The 18,141-nt window shown below is 43.7% G+C and overlaps 1 protein-coding gene across 7 annotated transcripts in view; it reads right to left on the minus strand.

Annotated features, from left to right (window-relative positions):
* The window catches only part of AFF1 (AF4/FMR2 family member 1), a 136,865-nt gene that overhangs the window by 32,413 nt on the left and 86,311 nt on the right, over positions 1–18,141 (minus strand). For all 7 annotated transcript variants that reach the window (XM_033160643.1, XM_033160645.1, XM_033160642.1 and 4 more), the window contains 4 exons: positions 7,583–7,627; positions 5,932–6,018; positions 5,040–5,076; positions 3,665–3,713 (listed from right to left, as the gene is read on the minus strand). In XM_033160643.1, coding sequence (XP_033016534.1) covers positions 3,665–3,713; positions 5,040–5,076; positions 5,932–6,018; positions 7,583–7,627 — 218 coding nt within the window. The remainder of the gene's footprint in view (positions 1–3,664; positions 3,714–5,039; positions 5,077–5,931; positions 6,019–7,582; positions 7,628–18,141) is intronic.

Consider the following 18,141-nt stretch of genomic DNA (forward strand, 5'->3'; position numbering starts at 1 on the left):
TAAAATGACTTTAAGACATGTTGGAAAGCCATGGTATGTGTACATGTGGCACAACAGCTCATCAAAGGTAAAAAAGTACACACAGTTCTATGTTGAAACAAAATAAAATAAAAAATCCTTCCAGTAGCACCTGTTTCAGTGTATCCGAAGAAGTGTGCATGCAAACGAAAACTCATACCAATAACAAACTTAGTTGGTCTCTAAGGTGCTACTGGAAGGATTTTTTAAAATTTTGTTTCAACTACGGCACACCAACACGGCTACCTACCTGTAAACAGTTCTATGTGATAAGGATAGCCACACAGAAAACATTGGTGTGTGGAACATTCTTTGGCTCTTGTTCTCATCAGCAACTGGCTTCACCTTTTTAATTGTTAACATCAGTTAAAACTGAAAGCAGTAGTTGATTGATTAGCCCAATTAGGGGAGGTTCTCCCCCCCCCCCCGCGAAGTATTGTTGAGCAATGCAATTCTTCTGCAAGGTTTGCCTGACAAGAAAGCAGCATTGATAGATTCCAGGCTTCAGATAAGAGCAATTTAAAATAAAAGCTTTCTAATAAATAAGAGACCACAGCCCACCCAAGTACAGTTTGAATAGAAGTGTCAATAGAGCTGCTTGAATAGGGATGTGCTGCATTTTATTTGCAGAGAAATGACTTCAGTTTTAAATATTAAACTTGAAGACTGTGTTTATGATCACAATTTAGTGAAAATTATTTATGTTTGGAATAAATATTCAAAATCAGTTTCCTTAAGGGACAGTACCCATTTCACAGTTTTACATGGGGAAGCCACTGGTTTAAAAAATATTAATTGCAAAATATTAATTTTGTGAGTTTTATCGGATTCATTGAATGTGAAGGCTCTGCAATTACCATCACGGCTGTTAGGCACTGAGATCTTCTGGTTAACCCTGAAAATCTTCCTCCCATAACTGTTCTCTCTCACACACATTGTTAGAAACAGAGATATGAAAGCTAGGAGCTAAATGGCACCATAAACCTAGGTTTATTGGCGCAACAACGGAATGTCTAGGCATGCTTTTTTATAACAAGAATACCAAGTTGAAAATGAATGAACTGCAGCTAAAACATTATGTTCATTTTTTACATGGTCTGGTCCTTCCCCTGCCCACCCCCCTAATATTCTTAGGAGGGTCTCTTCCCCAGTCTTCAGTGAGTAGCTGGAAGCGGAGAGGCAGAAAAAGGTCCTCCTTTCCTTCCACTCTGCACTTTAAATCTGAAATATTAGCCGTAGTACTGTGCCCAGAGCTTAGAAACTGCTCACGCTAATGAATTTCCCCGTCGCAAAATGCACCTAGAACAATGGGAGTTTCGAACACTACACACACACACACACACACACACACACACAGCAAATTTATTTATTTATGTGATTTATAACAAGTCTGGGGAACCTGTGGCCTTCCACATGCTGCTGAACTTCAACCCCCATTAGACCTAACTGGCATGGCCAGTGGTCAGAAATGATGGGAGTTGTAGTCCAAAAACAGCTGGAGGCCTGCCAGTTCCCCACCTCTGGACTATAAAAACTGGGACTATATTTTTTTTTTTAGTTTAGGGGGCATGATTGGCAGAAAACTCTGGCCAGACAAAACGCAATAATCCACACAATTTATTTGTGGAACCTGATGTTTCAATATGTGGTGGTGGGTGTTGGTTTATGGGATGGCTTCCAAGGCATTAGGGAAATTCATCAAGAATCTTCTTACCAACAGCTAATTGTCACACTGGTGACATGGGATCTTCAAAGGCTGTGGGCTACAGAGCAGCAACAGGAGAAGTCTATGGTTCTCATGCTCAGCTCATGCATTTTCCAGAAGTATATGGCTGAGCACTGAGGAAAACAGGATACTGAATGAGATGCCTCTTTGATTCTGCCCAACAGGCTTTTCCTATGTTCTTATGAGGCCATATCCATGGGCTAAACACATAAGCCTTGGGCAAAGCACTGCCCTGTCACCGGCAGTTCGTCATGTGTAAAATAACAGTGCTGGAGGAAAATCTCACATGACTCTAATGGCATACTTAAAAATAATGTAGCACTTGGGAAATTTAAGAGATGTGCATTGTGCTTCAGTATTCTATGGTAAGTGTTTCTAAGCAGAAGTTCTATTAGGTAGGGGTCTGTAATGTTACATTAGCTCTAGCGAGAACAGTCGTACCTTGGAAGTCGAAAGGAATCCGTTCCGGGAGTCCATTTGACTTCCAAAACATTCGGAAACCAAAGCGTGGCTTCTGATTGGTTGCAGGAAGCTCAAAAAAGAACCAATTCAGGTTTTGTTGGCAATATAAGAGCTATTCTGTTAACTGTTCCCACTTGTTTCCAGCATAGGTACACCTACAGCAAAGATACCTAGCAACAGCTGGTGTAAATGTTTTGTTTTCCAGAAACATTCATGCACAGAGACAATTAAGGAAGATTTGCTGACCACGGAAATCAAGCTAGACATAATTCTTACTTCTGCCAAACAAGATGAAACCTGTATCTTTGCTTAAGTCTTGTCAGAGATTTTAATCTTCAATAAGAAAACCTGTCCCTAATCTATCAAGCCCCTCTACTCTCACTCACTCAAACAAACAAACAAACAGAGCAACATGGCAAAGTTTTGTCAAGGCAGTGGCAAGCTGAGAGACTAAGGTTCTGGATCCGGTCCAATTTTAAATCATCAACATAACCAAAAGAATCATGGGGCTGCTTAATACGTTAACTTTAATGTGTGCATCTAGCTTTGCCAAATAAATAATCTCATTTGTTCTCTTTCTATCTTGCAAAAGCAATGTGCCATCTTCATGGGTGTGGACTGCTGGCAACACAATTTGGAAAAGTTGTCAAATGCCCCATTGATCAAATGGAGCCGCTCGCACATTTCTTTGGGATGTGGCTAACCTCTAGTGCAAGCTAACCAAGTAGCTAGTTTCGGAAAAGCCTGAATAATTTCTTTAGCGGCAGTCTGCGCATGAGCAGATGTTTCAAACAACATCTTGATGTCCTGGAAACTCAGGGCAACCATCCAGAAGCAAATGCATGCTCTCAGACATCTAAAGCATAGAATTCAATGCTGCACTGTGCTTATGCTTTCACAAAAACCATGCAGATTTTGAGGGTTTGCAGGTGCGGTCAGGAGGCTGTCCTCAGCTTCCCAGTAGAATTCATTTTCAGGATGGCTCTAGCCATGTTAGGTATTGATACATATGGTTGTAAGGGAGTGTAAGCAGTGGGATGAGAGGGAAATTAAATGCAACAAGTACAGATGGTGCCATATAATTAGAGTGAGAGCGCATGAAAAATAAGCACATTGTATCTAAACATACAACTAAAGTTTTCAGTTCATTCATTTGATGAAGTGGACTCTTTAATATTCGCAGGTTTGGGCCATAAGAACATTTTCCAGCTCATTTAGGCACCACAAGTCTCTGTTATTGTGGGAGGGGAGAATTGAACTCCCCAAGAACGTGTGGGTAGTTCAGCCCTCATTTCTGCAGCTGAAGTGACATGTGAATGCCAGGTGTGTGGTTGAGGGGTGTGGCTTCATTAGAACAGGCTTATAGGCCAAATGGGGAGGCCTGGCAGGCTTGCAGGCCAGAAGTTCCCCACCCTGATTTAAGAGGCACACGTTAACTAACAAGGTGCAGCTACTTACGATTTTCCTTGCTGAGAAATAGACGTCTTAGAAGGTGCATCATACTGCTCTGTAAAACAACAACAAATGTTTTAGGCTGTACAAGCACTGTATCATTTAAATTGCTTTCTATTGTTCCCCCCCCCCCAACCCTCTGTGTGTGTGTGTGTGTGTGTGTGTGTGTGTGTGTGTGTGTGTATGCCTCACACACACAAAGATTTATGCATTATGCAATATGTGATCATTAGGGCAGCAACTTTTAATTGATGGTATATAGTCTGAATCCATGCTAGGGGTATGGATTCATACAGGTTCCCCAACAGTTTGCAACATTCATTTTTATTCCACAAGTTAAAGACGGCGATATGTCTAATGCAGCTAAGGACCAAATAAATAAATAAACACTGCTCAAACTTTTGGACAGGTGCTAAATGCCTCTCTGCTCTGTGGAATTCTTTAATTCCATTACAGAAGATTCAGGAAGGCTGCCTGGAACCCAGGAAAGACAGAGGTGACCACTATTGATTGGCTTTACAACCAAGGTATAGATAAATGGTACACAGGTGGCATACAGATTCCCCCCCACACACACACCAGGTATTCCCACACTATTCCTTGGAAACTTTTACATCTTGTTTCATGGTTAGTGAAGATCACATGGACGTGCATCATGCTAATGACACCATAAACACCATCATGTTTAGCCATGTGGTCTGCTTTAACCACATATTAAGAGACAGGTGTTACCTGGAGTGGTGCTAATTACACCACATGGGGTTACTTGTAAATCTGCTTCGATCAGCCCCAACAATAGCTAGAGCTCAACCTTGCAAAAAGCACTCCTGGAATGGTCATGGGTTCATTGCTCTGCCTCAACTTCCATATTGCAGTGACAGCCAGGAGCAGTTGCTGCCAATTCCAATTACAGTATCACCTTGGGTAACATAAACTTCAGGTTGCGAAAGCGGCAAACCCGGAAGTGCTTCACTGCGCGCGCCTGCGCAGAACTGGTCTACCGCCCCGCACGCATGCACAGAAGTGGTCTACTGCTTCTTCTCAGGTTGCGGAAACCTTGGGAATGGATCCCATTCACAACCGGAGGGACCACTGTAATTGATTAGGTCATTTTTGTTGCTTCTGCAAGTTTCCTCCGTTTGCAAGTAAACGCACCATAGATACAAATATAGGAATGTTTACAGTGCAAGCAGAAATGCATGCAGCACACCAGCACTGGGCTCAAGCCAACAGACACTTCTATCACTCAGCATGCTTTCATTTCAGTAAAGTTTTGAATGGAAATTTCTCTTCCATCCCTGTTGAAATGAACGCAACCACAGCAACACACAGCAGACTGTATCCAAGCAACCACACATAGATTTTTAGATCTCTTACTTACTCTGGCTCTGTATGACTGATCCACCATGCTGGGTTTCCTAGAAAGAGGGAAAATGGAAATTTTAATCACAGAATAGTAGCTAAGCTCCCACCTTCAACTTTCATTTTGGCTATGAACTAACTAGGTGACCTTAATCACACCAGTATCTCTCAGTCTTTTAATCTACCGTACAGGGATAATACCAGCCTGCTTTGCAGGAATGTTGCAACAATTCTTACGGTGATTTATATAATACCACTGAGGGATAAGATGACAGGTCTCTGCCCCAAGGAGCTTACAATCGGCACAGAGGAACAACAGAAAAGAAATGAAGGCAGGGGTAAACAGGGAAAGAAACTGCTTTTATTTCACTTATTTATTTTAGAAATCTATGTTTTACCCTTTAACTGAGTTTTGAGGGTAGTTTACAAAAACCGTAAGAAATAGGGACTAAAAGTCTTTGTTAAAGGTTCCACAGAGAAGTTTAGCTTTGAAGAATAATTTCAAAGAAGTGAGGAGGTGGCCTGAAAGGCAGTTCCTGGCATAAGGGGCAAGCAAAGGAGAAAGGGGAGCATCGTAAGACAATTAAAACGTCATGATGTACTAAGAATACTGGTATAATGAATGGAAGTTATTTGAACACCGTAAAGAAATATACTAATGCTAAGTTATTGTTTTGTCTTCAGAGCATCTTCCGGAGGACAATGTGAGTATACTGACTTTGTGCTCTGCAGTAATTACATTTACAGTCATCATTTTATTGTTTTTCAATTCAAACTTCTTTCAATGGGTTGGCATTTTTAACTGATCAGATTTAAGCAATTATGTATCATTATTATTATTATTATTATTATTATTATTATTATTATTATTATTATTATTATTATTATTAGCATCATCATCACCATCATACCTTTGCAGGGAAAGGAAACTTTGAAGGCTCAGCTGTGCTAGGAGTATGGATGGCTGTCAAAGGAGGTGGCCATGAATGGGTCATTTCCTAAGAGAGAGAAAAAGAATGGGGGGGAAATGAAAACCAGTCTTTAATACCCATTTCCTGTTCTTACCCAGCATCAAGACACATGTAAACACAAAGCACTGGGACAGCACAAGATTATAATCTGTGTTTTGCTTCTTGGTGCTTGAGAGCCTTGCAGTTATCACAGTGTGTGTGTGTGTGTGTGTGTGTGTGTGTGTGTGTGTGTGTTCTTCCCTGGCATTTGAGGACTTTGGTTTGGGGTAGGAAAATGCACAATACCACCATCGTTCTACCTTTACTGCCACCAATCATTTTGAATATACTGCATACTAAATTTTAAACTGTGTCTGAATTGGTGGATAAAAACAGCAGCAGCAGCAGCCTAGAAGAACTGGGGCACTGGAATTTCAGATTCTGCTTTGAACCTCAGACCCATATCAACTTACAGTGCTGTTTTTAAAATGCATGTGTCCACTATTTCTCGGGGCAGGGGAAAGGGAGAACAAAAAAGCTTCCGCAAATAATACTTGATGAAGTGGCACAAACTAGAAAAAGTTGGGGTGGGAGGGACCCTAGAGAAAGTGTGTATTCAATAGCAGTTATGGAACAGCCTTATCAGGGAGAAGTTTGATAGTTTGTGAATTTTTCCTGGGAACTATTACTCTCTGTGGGGTAAAGCTACAGTGCCCAGAATTCTCTGAGGCGGGCAATGTGCTTTGAAGGTACAGTATGTACACAGCCACATGGTACTGTCTCTCAGTTTGTTTCTGGGCCCAATTTAACGTGGTGGTTCCAACACTTTAAATGGCATTGGCCTTTTAAATTTTTTAATGGCTTTATAGACCAGGTTACTTTAAATGCCATATGGACCTGCAGAAACCTCTTCAGAGGCCCTGCTTTTGGAGCCCCCACCAAACAAAATGAAGTGGATAACCTTTAGGAAATGTGTTTTCAATAGCAGCACCCCAGTTATGGAATAACCTTTTCAGTTAGGCTCATGGGGTGCCATCTTTGTGGCCTTTTCAGTAACTTTCTGTTCACCTAGATCTTTAAAAAACAACAACAACAGAGGTGGTCTGGGCCTCTGGTTTTCTTTTAATGTGCTTTTAATTTTGAGGATGCAGTTGAAAATGAGATCTTGTAACAAACCAAAACTCATCGCTGAATTTTTGTATCTCTTCCCCTTCCTTTTTAAAAAAGTGTTTGTTTGAAAAAAATGTTTTACTTGAAATTTCAATTGTTTGCATATTTACTGTAAACCACCCATAGAACTTCACGGCATACAAAGGTCGTATCTACATACAGTATGTTATCTAGGTCTAGCAATTTAGAAAATATGAAACACATGGTTTTGTTTCAAACCTATTACAAGGATTGCACAGAAACATTCAGGTTGGGTAGTATGAAGCATTTCAAAGGAAACCTTTATTGTCCATCCAAACCAAACAACCTTTGAATTCACACCCTGTAGCTAGCCACAGAAAAAAACCAAGCAATTCCTTCCTTTTACACAGCAGAAATAAAATGTTTTGCTGCCCACATCTGTTGCTTAAAGCACACACCAACCACAGGCAGATACACTCACCTTTAAAATTTCTTCAACACAATGGACTTCATTGGAGAACGATTGCTGGAAAACAAACGGGATGGGAAAAAAGCGGTTATTCCATGGACTGGTCCAAATTCACAAGCAGAAATGTAAACGGTCAGCTCATAGATTTGCTTAAACAGCTGTTTTATTGACGTTGCGTATGACGAATGAAAGCGTGGTATTTATGAACACTGTTATCAGGAACCCAGTTTAGGGGAAAGATTTCCTTTCTTCACTTAAGTGCTCTCAGGAGGGGCTTCCTTCTCCTCAATTAAACCACAACCCGCCCCCCACAAACCACTGAGGTTGCTGTTTGGCCACACGAAGCTTACTCTCCTAGCAATGCGAACTGCTGCATGCCAGAGAGGCACCACATCTCCCAGTGAGGTATCTTAAAGAGGGAAGCTCCTATATCACGCCATCTCTTTATGTAGTTAACTATTTTTGCCGCCGGTTGGAAGAACACAAAGTAATCGCCACAGGAGGCTGCCCCTCCAAGGAATAAAAGGCCAGTGAGGAGGATACAGCCGGTGTCTCTTCTAAGATATAGGCGCCACACCCGTTGCTTTGTTACAGAAACACTTAGAAATTCACCTTTGTCCACCACACCCACGCAAGGAAAGCTTAAAGGATCTGGGCTTTCTGCTCACAGTAGAGAACGAGGCAAGTCTCAGCTAGACTTCAGCAGATTAATCCAACATTTAGTTAGTATTCGAACACCCAGCAGTAAGCTATGCTATGATAGACAGAAGCTTAAAGAAAGTAGAAGGCAACATTCAAAAAATAAAAAGCTCATGGGGGGGGGGAGAGAATGAACAAAAGATATATAATGACGATAGTATCAGATTATTGAATGTATGGGGTGTTGGGGGAGGGGTAATACCTCTGGTGGGGGGCACCTTGGCATAGCTGTCAACTTTCCCTGTTTTTGTGGCAAATTCACTTATTCGAGCGCTGTTTCCCATTGCTAAAAAAAGGGAAAGTTGACAACTCTGCCTTGGGTTCCTTCTGGGTTAGTTTGTCCATCTTTGTTCCCCACAGCTATCACCTGCGGATCTTAGAAGCTGTAAGCATGTGACAGCGGCAACACCCTGGGAACGGCTTCAACTGGCCGGCTAAACCAGGTGAGGGTAGCTGATGGGTCTCAAACCTTCACTGACTTAAGGATTTCCCCTGCATGCGAAGACAGGCTCTGGCAGGCTGAGAGCAATAGTGGGTCCAGCAATCAAGAAGGTGACTTCTGCATGTGCTGCAGAGGGAAATGAGGGGCAGATTGGAGAGGGTGGGGAGGGGTATTACTCAGAAGGGTGGTGGGTAATTGACTGATAGGTGTGGTAAACCTGTTGACGACTGCAATTGGTCTTACAGGAAAAAGCAAGGGATGAGATGGCCAAAAATAGCTTTATCATGTATAATGAGGTAAGAATCCAATGTCTCTATTCAGATCAGGTCTTTCCATGGTTTTAAGTCAGGTAAAGGTAAAGGGACAACCTCTGGGGTTGTGGCGCTCATCTCGCGTTACTGGCTGAGGGAGCCAGCGTACAGCTTCCAGGTCATGTGGCCAACATGACTAAGCTGCTTCTGGTGAACCAGAGCAGCGCACGGAAACACCGTTTACCTTCCCCCCAGAGCAGTACCTATTTATCTACTTCAGTGTTTTTCAACCTTTTTTGGGCAAAGGCACACTTGTTTCATGAAAAAAATCACGAGGCACACCACCATTAGAAAATGTTAAAAAAATTAACTCTGTGCCTATATTGACTATATATAATGTAATTCTCTTGAATTTTTCAATTTTTCCCACGGCACACCAGGCAACATCTCGCGGCACACTAGTGTGCCACGGAACAGTGGTTGAAAAACACTGATCTACTTGCACTTTGACATGCTTTCGAACTGCTAGGTGGGCAGGAGTTGGGACCGAACAACGGGAGCTCACTCCGTCACGGGGATTCGAACCGCCGACCTTCTGATCAGCAAGCCCTAGGCCCTGTGGTTTAACCCACAGCGCCACCCGCGTCCCTTTAAGTTTGGTAATAAGTTGTAATTCAGCAACTTCTCTTTCCAGTCTATTTCTGAAATTCTTTTGTAATATGCCAGCTACTTTTGAGATCTTGTATAGAATGTCCTGGGAGATTGAAGTTTTCTCCTACTGGTTTCTCTGTCTTGTGATTCCTGATGTCAGAACCTGGGAAGGTAGCCCATCCAGGAGAAGGAAGACTCCAATCCTAAACCTCTGCTGCCTTGTGTAATATCTTGCGTGTTTTTTCAAGGAGCTGACACAAGATGAAAGATGAAAGGCTAAAATGTTCATTTTCCCTTCCATGTCTCTCTTTCCACAACTTTTCTCTTCTCCTTCACCCTCCACCACATCAAAGAGTTGCCAAACCACATTGCATCTCCCTATTCAAGAACGCAATATAATTAAAACCCATCCACTCCTCTCGGCTAAAATTCAGTTTCTTGTGCTAGTCATCTCCCATCTTGCCTACTGCAGCCTTCTCCTTTCTGGCCCTCCCACTTTCACATTTCTGTCATCTCACCTCTATCAAAAACGCCACTGCCAAAATCATCCACCTCTCCAGTCACTCAGACCATGCAATGCCTTCTCCCAAATCCCTTCCCTGGAACATAGTAAGATGCCATGTATCTGGTCAAATGACCTATCAACTGAGTCCAGTTCTTGTATCAGTTCTTCAGGACCTCAGGCAGAGCTTTTTCACACCATTTGCTACCTAACCTTTAAAAGAAATGAAAAAAATGAAGTTCCCTGGGGTTGACCCTGGTACTTTCTGCCTGCAAATCAAGTGCTCTACCCATGAGCTGCAGCCTGGCTCCAATACATTGTACTCTCACTGGCTCCTCTTTCCTTCATGTACGCAACTTCTTGACCTTACTTTTAAAGTTTCCCAAAGCTTTGTCTGACCTCTGTTTCACCTGATTCCCGACCCCCGCCCTTGCTGATGACCACTGCTCTGCTCAACTCAACACGACCTCCTTAGATTCTCCTTACTCCCTTAAATGATTCTGCCCATTATTCCTTGCCAAAATTCATGAATGACAGCCAATGAAAACAAGTCTTGCAAAACCAAAACTCCTTCATCAGAGTTCTGTGCAAAACCTTAGCTGGATTGCAAATTAGGTTGTGTTTTGCTCAAGCTGCGTAACTCAACTAAACTATCTAACAAGCATACCTCGCCTGCAAGCTAAACTGGACATAAAAATGTACAGAGTATAAGAAAGACTTTCATCTACTGTCCATGTTTGTAGCACAGGCAACGCTGAACATCAATGCTGCTTTAAACATACAGTATATATTCAAAAATATAGCTGGAATAAATACAGATACTAAAATCTATGCTTTTGTTATCTTGGCAGCAGCGTCTCCATTATCCTCTTTGATTTTCAAATGTTAGCAGTTTAATTCAGAAAAAGAATAACATTCAGGTGCTACACGATTATGAACTGTGGACGTGAGGTCAGGGTGCTCTGGAGCTGCAAGATGGAAGTTTTTTTTTATCACAGCAAGGATTCAAAACGTATCTGCCATTTTATACCTTGCAAGCACAACTCCAAAGCCTGGCAAACACATTTTGGGCACACTCCCACTGGAGAGTTCTCCTCTGCACATCTCATTCAAATGAACTGCAGCTACAGTAGGTCTGCAACTTGCGTGCATTTAACTTGTGCACATTCAGCTTTATGCTGGTGGTAAAATAAAAACAGGTGGAAAGGGGGCAAGGTTCTGGGGGAAATGACTTTGGCAATTCCACCCGCCATTGAACCCAATTAGTTTTGACTAGACGTGATTTGCCTTTAGGTGGGGCCCCCAGAACGTAACCCCAACATATGTAGCTCCTGATCAAGCAGGGCTGCAAAGAACTGCATGGTGGATTGTGCCCACTCCACTTTTCAGAATCCGTGTTCTCAAAAGGGAAAAACGCTTGGCTGCTAGGAATGACACATTCGGGGCACTCTGCCCTGTTGCTATCAGGCTACCAGAAGAACTCGCCTTGCCCCCATCTCCCCTCACCCCACTCTCCTTTCTGAGCAGAATATTATTTATTTTGTACGGAAAATATTTTATCTTTGCACTGTAACAACAGAAGCCAACAGCCTGTGTCCTTGAGACGGCAATTCTAAACATAACTTTTGCAGGGTTTGCTTACTAGTCAGAAGATAACCTTGCTTGGAAACTGGTTGGCTGAAGCAGTGCTGAAATTACCGGGTGATTGGGAGACCGGCCTTTTACCTATTTTTCGGCCTTCTCTTGATACTGCTCTTAGAAGGCTACAGAGTGACGATGATTTGGCTTAAACTGGGGAGGCAAGTTCAAGGGGAGGAGTTTAAGGAATTCATTAAAGGCACTCTGAGCTCAACCACCATCACCATTACCTGAGCCCTGGGTCAGTGCTTACTCAAGTCCTCAGAGATGAGACTAGCCTAAGACCACCCACTGAACTGCCTTGCCAAGGTGAGATTCAAATCAGGGGCTACCTGGCTCATTGCCCTCATTGGTCACACTAACTCTCACTGTTACTTAGCAGTGCCTACTGCAAATACACAGTGTTGTTTATAACACCCACGAAGCAATAAAACCTTCTGGATGCTAAACAAGTTATTGTTTCACCACAGACCAACACTGAGGAACTAAGGTACAGCATAACTAAGCCAAATCCTGCCTGTGAAATTTTTATTTTTAAGAGCCCATCTGAAGGGTTATTCCCAGTTAAAAGTCCCCAGTTCTCTCCTTTTTATTAACTTGCAGAACCAGTCGATAAAGAAAGGGCACTTGCTTTGATGTGCTTTCGGCAGAAGTAGGAGGCAAAATGGCACACCTATTACTAGATGATATCAAAGCTGTGTTAGGAGTATGCAAATTTCCAGGTTTCACAGATCCAGTCAGTGGGCAAAATGAAAAGGGATCTTGGTGATAAATGCCTAATCCACAGTGCTGAGATGGGAGTATTTACAAAGCTCAGATATGTTTGCTACAACTGCCATGATTATTCAAGTCATAGATTGTCTTTAAAGATGGCAGTACCTCTTCTAGTGTGGTTTGCCGCATCATCCAAACCTGTAAACTGTGTTTAACATTAACTATGCTTATTTAATTTATATGCAGAATTCATCATGCGAAAGGCTGGACTGGATGAATCCCAAACTGGAATTAAGATTGCCGGAAGAAATATCAACAACCTCAGATATGCTGATGACACAACCTTGATGGCAGAAAGTGAGGAGGAATTAAAGAACCTTTTAATGAGGGTGAAAGAGGAGAGCTCAAAATATGGTCTGAAACTCAACATCAAAAAAACTAAGATCATGGCCACTGGTCCCATCACCTCCTGGCAAATAGAAGGAGAAGAAATGGAGGCAGCGAGAGATTTTACTTTCTTGGGCTCCGTGATGACTGCAGATGGTGACAGCAGTCACCAAATTAAAAGACGCCTGCTTCTTGGGAGGAAAGCAATGACAAACCTAGACAGCATCTTAAAAAGCAAAGACATCACCTTGCCGACAAAGGTCCATATAGTTAAAGCTATGGTTTTCCCAGTAGTAATGTATGGAAGTGAGAGCTGGACCATAAAGAAGGCTGATCGCCGAAGAATTGATGCTTTTGAATTATGGTGCTGGAGGAGATTCTTGAGAGTCCCATGGACTGCAAAAAGATCAAACTTATCCACCTTAAAAAAAATCGGACCTGAATGCTCACTGGAAGGACAGATCCTGAAGTTGAGGCTCCAGTACTTTGGCCACCTCATGACAAGAGAAGACTCCCTGGAAAAGACCCTGATGTTGGGAAAGATGGAGGGCACAAGGAGAAGGGGACGACAGAGGATGAGATGGTTGGACAGTGTTCTCGAAGCGACTAGCATGTGTTTGGCCAAACTGCGAGAGGCAGTGGAGGATAGGGGTGCCTGGCATGCTCTGGTCCATGGGGTCACGAAGAGTCGGACACGACTGAACAACAACAATGGTTAAACAAGTCAGCTTCAGAAACTGTGATTTGAAGTTTGTTTTAAACTAACCAGTTTGGATGGTCTGTCATACTGTGGTTACATAAAGGCAGAAACTTCTGAACTCCCAGCCACACAGGAGAGGGGAGCGCATGATCTCTGAAAAAGATTATTAGGCTCATTCCTGTCTCATAGCCATTGTTTAGTGTGATGTCTGAATAAGGCTAATAAGAATAGAATGAGCAGCGCTGTACAGTGGAACCCCGGGTTATGCACGCAATCCGTTCTGGGTCGCCGTGCGTAACGCGGGTTGGTGTATCCCGAATGCACAGAAAAAACCAAAAAAACGGAAGTAGTGCGATTTGAGCGCTTCTGCGCATGCGCGAAGTGCGCAGAAGCTGCGCATCCAGGCGTCGCACGCACTCTGGAAACGCTTCCAGGTTGCGGGTGTCCTTAACTTGAACGTCAGCAAGCCGGGGTGTGCGTAACCCAGGGTTCCACTGTACTGGGAAAAATGAACAAGGAACAAGAGAATAACAATTATGACATACGACCATATGAAGTTGTCTTAATACCAGTATGGATACGGAACTTTTAGCTCATGGTCAGTTCAGATATAAACCTTAACTGTGGTTAAAGACATTGGAAGAAGGGAAGGAATAACTTGTAATGGATTCTGCAAGCTTGCAAGCTTTCTTAACTTTGGTTATGTTAGGATTTCAAACTGCATAACACTTTCCCACAAAGGGCTGCACTCAAGAGAGGTAACAATACACACACAAAGTGGTTAAGGGTTCTGGGTGTTTCATGCCAGCCTGTAGAGCCAAGCACATCTGATAATGCAAGAAGGACTAACCTCATCTCAACCTCTGAGTTAATTTATATGCATCTACATCAATCAAAAGCTGAAATCAAGAGTTGCCTTGGCAAAATACGCAGTAGTGTAGAAATGTGATTAGGAAACAAGCAGGGGATTATCTTGTGGTTTGCAACCAACAGTTGTGTTCCTTTATATGAGGGACTGTAGCTCAGTGGCAGAACACACATCCTTTGCATCAAGATGATCCCAACTTCAATCCATGCCAGGGCTGATGCGAGAGACTGAGCTGTCTGAGCAGCCACTGACTTTGCTGCTGCTGCTCTTCTTCATCCCTTCTGCATTAGCAGTGCTGAAGCACCCTGTCCCTTGCCACTGACTTGTGTTTGTTTTGCCACTGCTTCTTGGGAAGCAGTCCTCCCCACCCCCAGCTTACGCTTTTTTGCAGTGCCAGATAGTACCTCTGACATCATCTCGTCATTCCCTGCTTCACACTACAGACGACCTGGGGGTGGGTTGGATCCGTCTTCAAGCATCCCATGAAAGTTTTTTTTGTTTGTTTGTTTTTGCAGCGGCAAAAAACAATACCAAGAACCAGAAGAAAAAATGTTTGCAAAGTTACAGTAACTGTAAAATATCCCACCACACACATTTTAGGCACCATTGGCCACAGCAGCACAGCTACCCCACCAGAATGCCTTGCTCTGAGGGAAGTAGCCACTGCCAAGCAAGGGTAGGAAGGAAGAAGCGGAGATACTTGCCAGGCAGGAAGACTAGCCCAGGGGTCGGCAATTTTTTTTACCTGCGGGTCGGTCCACTGTCCCTCAGACCTTGTGGCAGGCTGGAGAAGCGGAACCGGGGGGGGGGGAGCTGGAAGAAGAGGCGAGGGGGGCTAGTAGTCCTCCTACCCACCCACCCCCAGCCGCTGCGCTTACCTTCCTAGGGGCTGCCACCACCACCACCACTGGCTGGCTGGCTCAGGAGAGGGGCTGCTTAAAATGGCTCTCTGCTAGCTCAGCCCAGCCCCCTTCCTCCTCTAGGCAGGGCGGGGAGAAGCCAGGAGGAGGGAGGGAGGGGGTGCTGCTGCTGCGGTGTGTGTGAGAAAGAGTGGGGGAATGGAATGGTGCAGCCCGAATGAACAGAATCCCCACGCTGATCCACGGACAGTCCGCGGGCCGGATCCTGAAGGCAATTGGGCCTGATCTGGCCTGCGGTCCTTAGTATGCCGACCCCTGGACTAGCTAGTAGAAGCAAGCTTGGGGGAGTGGATTGGACGGCTGTTCCCAGACCTGCCACCTGAGGCTGTTGCATCCATTCATCTAATGGAAAGATCAGCCCTGAGAGCCATGACCTCCCCAGTTTAAGAAAGGCTGGGTAACTGGAGAGCCATTGCCAATAAGAGCAAATTCTAGGTGAGACGGTTAAGAGAAAATGCATGGTTAGCGTTTTTGTTTCTTTTCAGGGCTACAGCATTTTCACAAAATCAATGTGCAAAGCATATGAGAGATTTCCATTGTTCAGCACAGATGGAGAAAGAGTGGTGCTGTGTGTGTGTAGACAAACTGGGGTAGGGGGTGGTAGAGGGAGACAACAACCAACAACTTCCATTTAACCATACAGTAGAGATCAACAGCAACGAACTGAACTACTTTGTACAGAAAACAGTAAGAGACTGGGAAAGACGTATAGGGAGCAAGCTTCCCACAGTAGCTACCGGTACCTTTCTGGAGCTCTGCCTAGGCTCTTGTCAGAACCCTGAACAACCTGCTCTTTGTTAGCACTCCCACTTGCAGAAATAAGAAGTAGAACAAGACTTCTGTGCGGAGGTGCATGGAGAAAATGTGGATACCAACACTACCCGTTTACATTACGGTTTTCATAACTGAAGAGCTTTTAGTGTTTGTTTGTTTGTTGGTTGGTTGGTTGGTTGGTTGGTTTGACTGTCTGTCTGTCTGTCCTATGACAGTGCTGCTCTCATTTTACAAATTGGGAATTGAGTCTGAAAGCTAGGGGGGCTTGTCCTATAAGGCCACCCAGAGAGTTCATAGGTAAGTTGTCATTTCCCACGACCAAGTCTGGGGCTCTGTTTCATCGGACCACACATACGAATAAAATGCTCTCCAGTCTGCGAAACACTTCCGATGTAGACCTTGATGCTGCACAACGTGCCCACAACTACTACGGTTAGGTTGCAGAATCTCTCTATGAGGAGCATATAATTTTGTTGATTGCATGGCTTGGGAACCTAGAAGCTAGGGGTGTTTGTGGATTTCCTTTAAATGAGTAAGGAGAAGCTGAATGCACGATGAGTTAAAATGGAGCCAGTGTTCCTCTGGGTGAGTGAATGTTTATGTGCTCATTTTAAAAAGTGGTTTCTGCAAGCCAGATCATGGGATGAAGCCAAACCCTCCCCCATGAGATATGGAAGACATACAATTACTTGAGAGGAATCTGGGAAAGGAGTGTCCCAAGGAAGAAATGGAGGAGCAGGGTGGATGAGAGTGGAAACATACATGGAAAGTTGATGGTGCAAGTTTGTCAGGGAAGAGCCATAGCTCAGTGATAAAAGCAAACACATTATATGCTGAAAGTCCTGGGTTCGATCCAGGGCCTCTCCAACTATTCATTTGTTTAACAACCTTTATATGCAGCCTGATTGCACTGAAACCTCTAAGTGGCTAAAAATAATCAGGTAGCAGGTGATATGAAGAACCTCTGCTTGAGAACCAGGATAGCTGCTGCCACTGATCCCATTCACACACAATGGCTAGGCATGGTTAGAAACAAACCATGGTTTACTGTGAATGAGCAGTGTGCTGGTGCACACCGCTCAAATCACACCTGTCCTGTCTTTGCTGAGCTGAGCTGACAGAGTGCTAATCACAAGCACTGGCTTAGTGTTACATGTAACTGGCATTCTATCACGGGTTTGGAGAGAAGAGACGCATGAGCACTGGTTCGTGTGTAATGCTAAGCCAGCACTGTGGTTTGTTTTCTCGAATCGGAAACGGAAAGGGTAAAAGTGGCCCAATTTCAACAGCGCTGCACATTCACAATAAGCCAATTGTTTTAGATGAGAACCAGGCCAGTGAGAATACCTAATACTACACTGCAATGCTATACACACTTGCCTTGCATCAAGTTTCACTGAAGTCAATGGGGCTTAATTCTGAATAGACCTGGTTAGGATTGCACTGTGATTCTATTTCAGTTTGACTGAACTGTGCTTCCCCACCCCCTTGAATGGAACGTTTATAGCTCTTTTGACTGTTACCTATGAGCAGCGCATTGCAGCAAGAGTAGGCTATATATCTAGATTTTATTACTTATTATTGCCTTTACTTGGTTACCAGATTTATGCTTTTTACAGTCAGAGCCAAAGGGTGATTTAAGCCATAACCCTTGTTACTTTCTGGAGAGTCGGTTTTGAAATCAGTGACTTGTCAAGGCATCTGCATTCAGTTTCTATTAAATTCCATTTTCAGTAGGGATTAGGGGGTTTTTTTTCTCCCCCCCCCCTTCAAGGAGAACTTGGATGACTTGCCACGTGGATATTTTTTTTCCCCGGGCCAGCTTGATTTCCACAAAACGCCAGGGAAATTAGGCTGGAGACTGCCAGTGGTGTCCTCATTTCACTCCTATGTGCCTGGCTAACTTTAGCACAGGCCTCACAAGAGCAGAAGAGTTTGTAATATAAGAGAGAGATGACCAAAGCCAAAAGCCACAAAGACCAGGACTTCATCTGAACCAAGACTCAGCACACTTTAATCTGGCCC

The sequence above is a fragment of the Lacerta agilis genome, chromosome 9, assembly GCF_009819535.1.
Source record: "Lacerta agilis isolate rLacAgi1 chromosome 9, rLacAgi1.pri, whole genome shotgun sequence".
Taxonomy (NCBI): domain Eukaryota; kingdom Metazoa; phylum Chordata; class Lepidosauria; order Squamata; family Lacertidae; genus Lacerta; species Lacerta agilis.